This window comes from Bos grunniens, chromosome 5 (genome assembly GCF_055505025.1).
Source record: "Bos grunniens cultivar Pamir isolate PY7600 chromosome 5, Bosgru_T2T1.0, whole genome shotgun sequence".
Taxonomy (NCBI): Eukaryota; Metazoa; Chordata; class Mammalia; order Artiodactyla; family Bovidae; genus Bos; species Bos grunniens.
The window spans coordinates 27089250-27102390 of NC_141169.1; the positions used below are offsets into that span (position 1 = coordinate 27089250).

The 13141-nt window shown below is 48.0% G+C and overlaps 1 protein-coding gene and 1 long non-coding RNA gene across 3 annotated transcripts in view; one reads left to right on the plus strand and one right to left on the minus strand.

Annotated features, from left to right (window-relative positions):
• Positions 1–11076, plus strand: LOC147371491 (uncharacterized). The gene is made up of 3 exons (XR_015163593.1): positions 1–123; positions 412–511; positions 11000–11076. It is a non-coding gene; the product is annotated as an uncharacterized LOC147371491 (long non-coding RNA).
• Positions 10258–13141, minus strand: part of LOC147371492 (uncharacterized) — a 16920-nt gene continuing 14036 nt past the window's right edge. For both annotated transcript variants that reach the window (XM_086399167.1, XM_086399168.1), the window contains one exon: positions 10258–11138. In XM_086399167.1, the coding sequence (XP_086255293.1) occupies positions 10504–11138 (635 nt within the window). In that variant the 3' untranslated portion in view covers positions 10258–10503. The remainder of the gene's footprint in view (positions 11139–13141) is intronic.

The window sequence follows — 13141 nt, forward strand, 5'->3', positions numbered from 1 at the left end:
CCTTTACTGCCACCCCACAGCCCCTGCAAAGCCACACAAACCCTGGCAGGAGCCACAAGGGTAGCTGCACAAGGCCATCGACACAGAGGCTGCCAGACTTAAAGTGCTTCTGAGGAGTGTAGTGTAAGTTTCACTCTTTCCCACCTCCACAGCTACATAGGCCATTTTCACCTCTTTCCCTTCTCCCCAGCCCAGTTCTGCTTCACCTTCCCAAGCTACTCCGCACTCTCCTCCTTCATGAGGCTTCCCCAGTCCCTCATCAGACCCCTCAACCTGGGCATCTAGAATTTCCAGCCCCTCCTTTCTCTGCCCTTAGTATGTCTTCTGGTGTGCAGTCTGCACCTTCAGACTAGGAGTTCCCTGGAAATGTAGAATGATTTCTCTTCCTCACTTATGATTTTCCTACCCCAGGTGCCAGTGCCTGACACGGGGCGCTCAGGGGAGAGTAATTGACTGCACAGGCAGGGAAGGAAGACAGCTGGGTTCCCATCAGAGTTTTCTCCAGCTCATGGTGAGGTATTTGGCAACTCAGCCTTCCTACTGTTCCCCTCCTGTAATGGATCGTCTGTCTTCCTCTGCTTCCCAGTACTCTTGCAGAAAGTGATGGACCTGAATGGGCTCAGACCAAGTAGCAGCAAATAGGAACTCAGGTGTCAGTATTTGGGGAGGGATGAATGAGTCCAAACATCACTCCCCCCTTACAGAAGCTCAGTGGCGGCCTGTTACCTACAGCAATGCAATGTGTGCAGTCGGGGCACTTCACCAACTCGCCTTTCCATTTCCTACCCTACCCTGGGGAACCCTGGACTCCAGTTTTACAGAACCACTCCACAGAAATAGGCACTGCTTTTGTATGCCTCTGAGCACATGCTTTTGCCTCAAAAGACACCTCCTCATGAAGCCTTTCTTCATCCCCTTCATTATCCTCTGAGGTACCACATGCTAGCACTTTGTCAAAACTCGCTATATGTGTTTGCAAGTTTTTCTTCTCTCTCGATGATATGCAGCTTGAGAGAAGGGGTACTTAATTAATCAAGACTCGGGGAGACAAAGCTTCCTGTGGATAATGACATGGGGGCTGAGTCTTAATGAATGTATACTTGTTAGCTTAGTGTATGCAGGCAGACAGGACAAAATAGGGAAGACCGAACTCACTAAGAAATCCCAACCTTCAACGCTAAGAAATCTTGATCCTCACTCAGCTCTGAATGAGGATTGGATATGACGTGGGAAGTGAAGCTGGACAGATGGATCATAGACATCTACTCATACATTTCCTCAACAAACTCTCACTGAATGCCTACCATGTGCTAGGTGCTGTTCTAAGCACTAGGAAGCTGCATGAACAGATAGGAATGTGTACACTCAAAGAGCTTACACTCTATTGCAAGATCATGAAAGTCCAAAGAAACCAGTTAGGAACCCACTGTAATAACCCAGGCCAGAACATTGAGCCTAGAACTAGGGAGTTTCCTGGTGGTCCAATGGTTAGAACTTGGCACTTTCACTGCAGTGGCCCATGTTCAATCCCTGCTTGGGAAACTTAGATCCCAAAAGCTGATCAGCGAGGCCGAAAAACAGTGTGCACTGAACTTAAGCGGTGTCAAGAGGCAAAGAGGCAGAATTCTTTAGAATGCAGAATTAGTGGGACTTGTTAATAATCAGATATGGGAATTGAACAGAAGGAGTCCTGTTGATCCCAGGTTTCTGCTTTCAGTGACCAGATAACCAGTGATGCCATTCACCAAATTAATAATACAAATGGAGAAATAATACATTGGGGGAAAAGGTTATCAGTGCAGTTTTGCCTTGTTGAATTCTCAGTGTCTTAAAGATCTTTCAAAGGAGACAGGACCCCAGTAGACAATTGGATAGATATTTAAGTCCAGAGCTCAGGATGGGTTTAGAGCAGAAGAGAGAAACTTAAGTTCCTTGTAAGTAAAGATGATACAAGTGAAGAAAGATTACCCAGGCCTCCCTGAGTATAGAGTGAGAGGTCAGAGGACCAAGGGCAGCACTCAGGAGACCATCAACATGGAAGAGAAGGATGGGGAGTGCTGAGCCATGGAGAAAATAGAAGAATCAGAGAGGTAGGAAGCAACTCAGGGGAGGTGAGTCAAGGAAAAAGGCCACAGCAGCAGGTGCAACAGAGAAGCCAGGGAAAGTTTCCCTGGAAATAGCTGGTTTGACAGCCAGGAGGTCACTGGCAACTCAGCAAGAGGCACTTAAGGAGAGTGTTTCAGGTAGAAGTAATTGTACAGCTGGACTTCATAGAGCCTGAAACAGATACCCTGCAATAGATATGCAATTCTTCTGACCCATGGGAAGTGGGGACATGTCTCTAGTCTCACAGAAAAACAAGGACTCCTAAGTCAAGGTGTAAGTACAATCAAGGGTGGGAACCAAGATGTCTGGATCCCACATCAAAGATCCTGCTGCCTGTGACCAATCAGATTTAGGCACTCTCTAAGCCTGCACTGCCCACATGATGGCCACCAACCACACGCCACTACTGAACACTTGATTTTTTTTTTTAATTTCTTTTGCTTTTTGGCCTTGCAGCATGAGGGATCTTATTTCCCCAACCGGGGATAGAACCTGTGCCCTGTGCAACAGAAGCTTGAGTCCTAACCATTGGACCACCAGTGAATTCTCCACTAAAACACGCTTGAAATGTGACTAGTGTAGACAGATTTGTCAACTGCAAATCGCATAACAAATTTCATATTTAACACCAAAACTAAAACAAATTTAAAATAATGTTATATTGACTGCATGTTGAAGGGATATAATATTTTGAATAGATTGGGTTAAATAAAATACATTATTAAAGGTAGTTTCACCTAGTTCTTTTTCAAATGTGGCTATTAGAAGATTTTGGGCTTCCCAAGTGGCACTAGTGGTAAAGAACCCACTATCCAACGAAAGAGACGTAAAAATGCCAGTAAAAGATGGGTCCAGAAGATCCCCTGGAGGAGGGCATGGCAACCCACTCCAGTATTCTTGCCTGGAGAATCTCATAGACAGAGGAGCCTGGCGGGCTATGGTCCATAGGGTCACAAAGAATCAGACACAACTGAAAGCGACCTAGCATGCATGCAGGCACTAGATTTTAAATTATGTATGTGACCCATATTAAATTTCTACTGCACAGCATTAGTCTAAGCTCTGCCACTAAATAGGACCCCTACAACGTGGACATCCCTAAATTCACCCAGCCTCCCAACATCCTCCTAGCAGAAAGAGAAAGGCCTGGAATCCCAAGATTGCATTCTGTAGGTACCTGTATGTCTCATGCTCCCAATGCCAGAACCCATAGCAAGAGATTCCAGTGTTCAGTACCCAACCTCCCCAGTTTTTCTGTGCCTGTCCCTTCTTCTCCAGGTACCTGTTGATAATCAGATAAGAGCAGAAATGTCCTATTGTAACTCCCAGAAAAGTAGATTTTTCCCCCTACCTAAGAGTTCCAAATCTCTCTCCCATCCCTAAATTTAAAAGCCATGTCTTCCTGTTACCTCCATTTCTCAACTCCTTCTTTGCCTTTCTGAAACCTTGAAAATCTCTCAAACAGGTAGAAACACAGCATGATAGCAATCACCAGGATTTAGAGATCTTGGCAAGCCACTCCAGTACTCTTGCCTAGAAAATCCCATGGATGGAGGAGCCTGGTAGGCTGCAGTCCATGGGGTCGCTAAGAGTCGGGCACGATTGAGCGACTTCACTTTCACTTTTCACATTCATGCAATGGAGAAGGAAATGGCAACCCACTCCAGTGTTCTTGCCTGGAGAATCCCAGGGACAGCAGAGCCTGATGGGCTGCCATCTATGGGGTCACACAGAGTCAGACACGACTGAAGCGACTTAGCAGTAGCAGCAGCAGCAGCAGACTTAGTTTGCCGTATTTCCTAATCACGTGACCTGGAGTGAAACCCCTCATCTCTCTGAACCCTCATCTGCAAAACGGATCTGTGATGATTATATGAGATCAGCTGTGTAAAACACCTTGTGCAGAGCCAGTTACTTTGTAACTTGGGGTTTCTCACTTTGCTTCTTACCCCTGAATATCTGGAGAATTAGGAAAAGAAACAGCAAACTCAGTTTCATGTATATGGACTAATAGAATCTTAAAACCAAAAAGGGGCTTAGAGGTATATTTCCAGCTTCCCATTCAGTGCAGAAATCTCCTAGACTCCATCCCTCATTGGTAGTCATCCAACCTCTGCTTAAACATCTCCAGGGGCCATTCACTGGTTCACTCAATAAACAAGAACAAGGCACTGTGGGAGCCACAAAGAAGGGCAGACACAGCTCTCGCTGTTAAAGAGCCTACTTATATAATAGCAAAAAGGATAGAGAAATTACTATCACATAAGATAAACATTGGTATGTGCCAGTCAAGGTACATACAGAGCCAACAACCTTATAGGTTAATATATGTGCAACAAAGTGTAGCTCTAATGTTGAAATCCCTCCTAAATCCCAGACCTCCGTGTTCCCATTCATTTCATGGAAAATGCAGCAAGATCCTTCCACATTAGATCTTGGGTCACTCTCTTTTTTTTATTCTGTTTTTGGCTGTGCTGGGCCTTCATTGCTACATACGGGCTTTCTCTAGATGCAGCAAACTGGGGCTGCTCTCTAGTTGCGCTGTGTGGGCTTCTCACTGCAGGGGCTTCTCTTGCTGTGGAGAACGGGCTCTGGGCATGTGGGCTCAATAGTTGAGGCATATGGGCTTAGTTGCTCTGCTGCATGTGGGATCGTCCCAGATCAGGGATCCAAACCACGTCCCCTGCATTGGCAGGTGGATTCTTAACCACTGGACCACCAGGGAAGTCCCATGGGTCATTCTTAAGGAGGACATTTTTGGTAAAAACCTTTAAAATTCCAGGAGGGTGTGACCATGGAAAAGGCTAGAACAGATAAATGGTAGCACAGGTGTAGGGAGAACTGCAAGATCCTCTGGCCTCTTCTGTCTCAGAATTTCTAGGAATCCCTAGATGTCTACCCTAGATGTACAGTCCCTTACGTACTACCAGCAATTCCTGTTGCCCTGGGAAGCCCTGAACATCCCCACTCTCGGGGCTCATCCAAATGTCTTCCTGTGTGCTCTTCTTTTCTTTTTCATCCCATCCCTCTTACATTTTTTCATCTTTTATCACCATCTCTATGATTTTCTTTGTGTCCATCTGTGCTTCAGTCTGTCCCTCTCATTACTTTGATTTGGCGTATCTGATATTCTCAAGGTCTTTCTGTCTCTCAGTCTCCCTCTCTTTTACTCTTTCATCATTCTCGATTTCTTGGTTGGTTTCCATTTTCTGTCTCTGGCCTCGCTTTCTCCCCAGCTGCCGCAAAGCCATAAACCCAGCCGGCCCTGCAGCAGGCAGCCGCCAATCACTGGGCTCCAGGAGTTGCGGGGAGGGGGCTGCAGAGAGAAGGGGGCTTGGAAAAGCTGGGGCGTTGTTGCTACAGCATGGGAGGGGAGAGGCAGAAAAGAGCAGAGAAATGCCACTCCCAGAAGGCGACCACAGCTTTCCTGCAGGGAGCAGACGCCTGACCCCTCTTTCTGTTGGGAATCAGGGTACCTGGGTCCTTCCCCTGTACTCCCCAAATTGTGATTTCTCATCTAAAACCACAGGTCACAGGTCACTCACTCCACCAGAGATTTGCCGCCTCCTTCATTTTTAGGCTGTCCCAAGATGAAGCAGCTAAGGGACCCTGGGAGTCTCGGGATGTTTGGGACATACGTTACATGAACAATGGGACAATAAATGGATGATCAAGACATGGTGCTGGGAAGACACTGAGAAGAGGCAGACTCTTAATTGGTCAAGGGCGAACCCGAAGGTTGCGCAATCCAGGCTCCTTACTTGCTACCTGCATCCCCAAAGCAGGACTGACAGCCTGAAACCCTGGTCCCTAGTCTAGGCTGGGATTGGGCAGTTTAGGTGCTATATAAGGAGCAACTATCCAGCTTATCAACAGGAAACTACAGGGCCTGGGGAAGGGGAGGGGTGCTAGAAAGGGAAAGCAGGAAAGGGGAGGGATTAGTGAGAGATTTTAGGAGAAGACAGAGGAACTTTCCGTTCTGTTCGGGCCCAGCGAATGGTAATTCCTGGTGTGCCGGCGACCCCTGCCGGCTGCGCACCTCACTGCTCAGGAGAAGGGAAGGAACAGCCGGCCTGTGTGGGTCGCAGCGTGGGTTGAATACGACACTGTGTTTTGTGAGGGTGTCACCGTACAGCGGTCACGGTGCCTGTGGTACCCCACCTGAGATTGTATGTGGGCACCCCTGGGTGATGGCAGTAATATGACCGAGCACAAAAGTCACAAAGTTCAGGCTCTGAACTCCTGGCTGCCCCTCAGGGAGTCCAGACTGCGAAGGGGGAGGTCTCTGAGAGCAACAGACGCCTCACTAACGTCATGTATGAACCCACTCGTTGAGGCTCTGTGGGCATCAAAGTAAAATTTACCTGTCCGAGTTTAGGGGGGAAAGTGTGGACTTTGGAAGCAGACTTACCTAGGTTAAAATCCTGATTCCCTGTACTAGCCATCTGACCTCAGGCAAGTTACCTAACTTCTCTGAGTCCAATTTCCTCACTTGAAAGGCATGTTAATACCCATCTCACAGGGTTATTGTGAGTGTAGCCCATAGATGCTAATTTTCTGCCTCCCTTTTCCTTTACCTCCCACCCCAAAGATGCGGCAGGGATTGCAAAAGGCAAATGAACTGAGGATATTGTTGACACTGATGATGGTGGTGGTTTATATTTACATCACTCACGCAAATCATTTTAAACATATTTTTAATACGTGGCTTTTTTCCTTTTTATTAGCCAAGCACATCATGATCATGTTTTATTGGGATAGAAATATCCTGATGTTATGGCAGGTATGTAGAAGGACAGCCTTATGAAGTGATAACAAGGCATGACAAATCTTTCTTTATTGTGATACATTTTCATTACTCAGGTTAATCAGGAATTACCCATTAGAACAAGGGCTTAAGATAAGTACATGACAGTCATCTGTGCAGATCAGAATCTCCTGATTTTCCAATGGGTATCTAATTGTTATTGCTGTTGTGGGGGGATGATTAATGCTTTGATTGAACTGGTCTTAAAACATTAGAATAACTCGAGATATGACAGGCAGTTAGAAACAGTATATTCTGAAATTTAAAAGAGGACAGATTTCAATTCTACCGAAAAATATCTAACCATTACAGCTGTCCAGTGACAGAGGGCAAACTGCTCATGAAGTAAAGAGCTCCTTTTGGGGAGAAATACTGAAGCAGAAGCTGGCTGATGCCCTGGCAGGCTTACTGTGAAAGAAATCTGGGCTGCAGAGGGAGCCTGGATAAGAGGCCCTTTGAGGTGCCTCCACGAATATACTGCCGTGAATAATGAATACTTAGCTCTGTATAAGTGTTGTCCCAAATGACATTACTGCCATACCCAAGGCCATTGTTTGTCACCATGGGGTGGGATGGGGGGATAGTAATAATAACTATATACTTTTTCCATTCAAGACTGTTCTTCCCAAGGAAAGTCAAGATTCCGGGATTGTTCCCTCTTTAACCATCCCCACATTCCTCTAATTCTTTTTTTTTTTTTTTCTATCTTTAAATATCTTAAAGAAAATTTTGCTTTAAAAAAAAAAAGACATTTTTCATCTTTTAGTTTTCTGCCTCCAAGAGGTGGGCAAGCAATAGGTGGGGGCAGAGGAGGAAACAAACATTTCTTGAGTTCCTATTTAGTGTAGCTGCTGTCATTTTTGCATTTAAGAAGTGTGTATCTGCTCTCATGCAGGTTAAACATGAGAGCAGATACATGTGTATGTGTGTGTTAGTCGCTCAGTCATGTCCAACTCTTTGAGACCCCATGGACTGTAATCCGCCAGGGTCCTCTGTCCATGGAATTCTCCAGGCAAGAATATTGGAATGGGTTGCTATTCTCTTCTCCAGGGGCTTTTCCCAACCCAGGGATCGAACCCGGGGCTCCTGCATTGCAGGTGCATTTCTTTACCATCTAAGCCACCTATAGTCTTTTGTAAATGTGATGGGGCCACACATTTTTTTTTTTCACTCTTCAGGCTTCTCTGTGGGATTTTGGTTATCTGGCTGCTTGTGGGGGTATCCATATGCAACTCCTCCAAGGATTTCAATTCTTCCTATGTATACACAGGAGTTATTCTTCTGGCTTCAGAATCTTTGTGCAGGACACCAGCTTTGTCCCTATCCTGGGCACAAGGGTGTTACCATATCAGGACTCCTGCCTCCTCGCATTCCGTGTGTGCATGATTTCCTTTTCCATCTTTGTCACAGTGCACGCAGATCCCTGTGCCCAAGCTCGGCCACACGAAGCCATGCGTGTCCCACAACCCCTCCTTCCACCTCTGTGAAGAGTCCTTGGCACCCTCCCCTCCTGGCCACCCCCACTCCCCACTTTCCATGCCAGGAGAGATCTAATTACACAGAAATTAGTACAGAGAAGGATCGTTTGCTTTTATGGCATCAGCGCCAGGGCAGTTGTAAATCTGGGGCTGCTGCTGCAACTGCCTCTGGGCACTGTGCAGGCTGTAGGGGGGCTCTCACCTCTGTACCCCGCTTTGCCTCCATCTCTGCCCAGCTGCCCAGGGCTCTAACTCTGCCCAGGACCCCAGAGCCCTATCATATACCCCCTCTCAAAAGGAGGAGGAGGCCTGTGAAAGGGGAGGGGTCAGTCATAAGATGACACATACTAGCTGCTCAATAAATGTTCCCTGAATAAGAGAAGGGTTAATCCTAGCAATGCTAACCACCACTAGGTCCCCAGCTCTGGTGGCCAAGGGATGACTATTCCTACTAAGATTTCTCCCAAAATATTTAACACTCACTAGAGAGTCTTCAGTGTTCTTGCCTGGAGAATTCCAGGAACGGGGAAGCTTGGTGGGCTGCCGTCAATGGGGTCGCACAGAGTCGGACACGACTGAAGCGACGCAGCAGCAGCAGCAGCAGCAGCAGAGAGTCTTCCCCACCTTCTTATAAACTCAAATGAAGTTTATGGGTCATCTTGACTTCCACTTTAGAGCTCTTGAACTCCTTCTCAGGCAGTATCAGATAATGAAAACAGCCCAGTTTACTAGCTAAGTGATCTTAAATTACACACACACACTCACCTGAGCCTTGGTTTCCTCATCTGTAAAATGGCAGTTATGAACCTACCTTTCAGGTTGTTGTGAGACATCCATGAGAAAGCACTGAACCAACAGGAAAGTGGTCCACTAATTGTTATTATCACCACTGATTTCTTGTGAGCTTACACTTCCATTTTCTCACCACCCTTAAACTAGCCTTTATCCCAACCAATGCTCACACAAATGCCACCACACAATTTGGCTCAATAGGGTACGGAGGCAAGGTTGTGTCCAACCTAGAATGAATGTTTCTTTGGGTTATGAGTCTTGTCCGGAGCCAGGGGTGAGGACAGGTGACTCCCACAATCCTTGGGTACCTGTAGACACTGTTTCACCTGTAACCAACTTTCTCCAAGCTCTTATCTTGACAATGATTATTTTGAGCTCCACTATTCTCATGGAGGTTATGAATTTGTTCCTTGGAGTACCTGTGAGTACTGGGTAGAAAGAATCAAGGACTTAAGGAATTAGGAGAGAGCAAGAGCAAGGGAATTAGGGTAGTGACAGAAGATTTTAACCCTAAAGAGGGAGTAGCAAAGACAGAAGCCAAAGATCCAGGTTTCCAATTTCCTCCCAACTCAGTCTCCAAACCTAGGGACTTGGGGTCTCCTCCTTCTGTCCTCTCCTACTCTGATGTCTCTAGCCCAGGGCACTCAGCCAGGAATTTCTGACTTTCTCTCTATATGGATAACCCTGGAAAGTTCTAAATGGTGTAGGCCAGGAAGTGAAGAGCCAGAGGAAGGAAGGGGTATTCCGCCTTTCTCAACCCAGGTCTGTGCAGATCTCCAAGCACCATTTGGACAAGACCCCCAGCTTCCATCAGTCAGGGGCAGGGAGCGCAGGCTGGAGAAAGCTGAGGCACATCATTGTCTGCGTTTGGCCTCTCACCCCATGATCTGCGTCCCAGGGAGGGTGAGGATTTGGCGTGAAGGGCAGAGTGGCGAGGGGATCTCTGGCCCCCGCCTCCCCCCACCCCCAACCCCAACTCAGGCTGCAGTCTCTCCTCGTTGTAGCAGAGCGAGAGCAAAGGGACGGGCAGTAAAGATGAGTGATGGCGCGGAGACAAGCAGAAATACACCATCATGAAAATGCTAATGACTCCTTGCTCTCTTTCTTTATGGTTGGAGTAATACAGACTTCAATCATAAAAACAATCTCCCAACATTTTAATGGGCTCCATCATGCCCGCACTTGTCGGTATATTTGAAGAATAAATCACCCTCCCCTCTCGGAATGAATTCGCTGTCAAACTCGGCTCCCTCGGAGAAAATGGATGGGGAGCGAGGATGGAGGTTTTTTTGGGGGGAGGTGGGGGAGTCCTCTCCCCCTCTAACTCCCTTCTAAACTGGGCTTTAGATCGTTGTGCGAGGCGCCTGGATCCTGAGAGGGAGGAAGGGGGCAATTGGGAATTTGGTGGAGCTGAGCCCGAAGGGAGGGTTTGAGGCAACAGGGGGCAGGGCCCGAGGGACTCCACACGGAGAGAAGCCGCTCCTTGGATGGACATGGAAGAGAGAAAGGATCAAGAACTGTCATAGCATTGGACGGAAGGGGAAAAATCTTGATACAGAACCGAGAGAAGGCAAAGAAAATGCAAAAAAGTATACAAATTCGCCTTATTTTTTGCGAATTGCTTTCCGACTGGGCCTCAGACAGAGGAGCTGAGGGAAAAGTTTGAGATATCTCTTTGGGGGAAGAACAGGGAGAGAAGGCAGAAAAAAAGCCCAGGAGTTCTGGCTCTGAGCTTGCAGGTTTCAGTGCAGTAAGCCACAGGTCCACGTAGCAGAGAAGGCGCTGAGAGTCCCCTGTCATTCTCATTTCCATACAGGTGGCCGTCAGCCAATGAAAACTTAGGATGCGCTCACCGCCAGCAGCCAATCCCAGTGAAGGATGAGCCGAACTGCCAGGCCTAGTTGCATCTTGATTGGTTGTGATGTTGCTAGGCAGAAATGAGGTCCCGGAGATGGCTGCGGGCAAGACCGGAGAGACAGGTGGATATGAGAATATCTGGAAACCTAGACTCTTGGATTGTCATTTTTCTTCCTGAGCTCCTTCATTCTTAAAGGATTAATGGGGTCAGGAGAATCACTCTTCCTTTTCTCCTCCACAGTGGGACAGAGCCAAATAGTTACCGTTTCCCCAAAACGCCTTCAGAGAAATCTGGCTGCCTCGAAGGTGTTCTAATCCAAAAAAAAAAAAAAAATCCCCCGGAGGTATTCCAGCCTCATACTCAGTCTCCCCATTTAGGAAGTCCTTTCTGAGGCCTCCCTTCAAGCCTCCTGGCTGTAGTTTATGAACCATTTTCTCTAACATACTCAGGAAACGAGAAATCTTGTCCCACGTTCTTCTTTCACATCGCAAGACTCAAAGAGCAAGAGATTTCCCTGCAGAATGGCCCCTCCACAACCACCCAAGGATGCCCTGCAGACCGCGCCAAGGTCGAGGCGGCCATATAGTGGCTATATAGTGGCATTCTCAAACCCGTGGTTTCTGCATCTTCATTTGCATCTCATTTTCATCAGTGCCGTTCTTCCGCTACCCCCAAACTCCCACGCCTCTGCCCGGCCTCGGCCCCTCCTCCCCTCCACCCTACATCTGCAGTTCCCTCTCCGTGTGCCTGACTCGCCCCCTCCTCCTCACTCTACCCCCTCTCACCAGCCCGCTCGGCCCCACTCCGGTGTACCCCCGCCTGCAGCCTCCGCTGCAGGAGACCCGGCTCCGGAGCCTCCCGCGGCTCCTGAGTCACAGCATCCCGGGAGGCAGGAGGGGGCAGTGAGGGGAGCGGCGGGGGCCGCCACCGGGAACTGAGAACCCGCTGGTCTGAACTAGACCGTCCGCGAACAATATGCCACCATTTAAATCTGAACGCGCGCCAGCCGCCGATTGTGATGTTAATTCGGGGATGATTTAGGGGGGCGGGAAGGAGTTGGGGCTGGCCGCCTCTCTGTCAAAGTGCTGTCCGGGGGCTTAATATTTGTAATTGAAGCTGATGAGGACTCTGTCTCTGTTTCCACTGATAAAAAAAAAAAAAGCAGGGAGGGAAAAAGAGCAACTAAATTATGGGGCCGGGAGAAAAACATGATTAATCAAAGGTTTGAACTGTCGTCGTGTTCGAGGCCCAGTAAATCTCGCCCGGCCGGGGCCTATGGAGGCCGGAGGATAAATCTGAGCCGACCGGTGTTTGCCGCCCCTTTCTGTTTGCCTCTCGGTTAGCACGTCAATTAATTCGATAATTGGATTTGAAGAGATATCAGAAGATTATCGAGGGGGAGCTAGGAGGAGTGGATGTGGAGGAAGGGGCCCGGGGATGGCATGCAGGAGGCGAGAGAGCCGGAGAGATCGGTAATGGAGGGAGGCAGACAGCGGACCTGCCCAGAGAGCACCTCACCCAGCTCGCCACCAGGAGACCCCGGGAAAGGCAGCCCGGGTGTGCGTTCCCTCAGCCACGGTTCCCAGGCCCCCTCGCCGCGCACTGCTTCCTCCAAGAAACTTTCCTAATTTTCTCAGTACTGCCCTTGTGCCAACACTCTTTCCCAGTTCTGTCCTCCATTTGAAGCTGTGGGTGCCCTTGCGTGAACTCGTTTGTCATTGTATGTTATGCTGGTTTGTAAACAAAGTTCAAGTGTTCCCTCCTCTGGTTCATCCCATCTGACCCAGAGATCTGCCTCCCAGAAGGCGGGTACCAGGACTTCCCTTGGAATCCCTTTTAAATGATGACAGGATTTTAGTCCTCACCAAAATTTCTCTCCCACACTCACAGTTAGAATTATAACCTACAACCAAAGTTAACTTCTGCTTAAGGAAGACATCTTTACAAACCCATAACACACAGGAATACAGGAAAAACTGACAGAAGCAGATTCTTCAGAAATTAAGCCCTTCAGTAACCTCAGGTGGATCCCCAAAAGGGGTGCATTCATCTCCTAGAAGAAAAGTGATTCTCTCTTTCTCTGTGTTGCTTTTAGGCTTG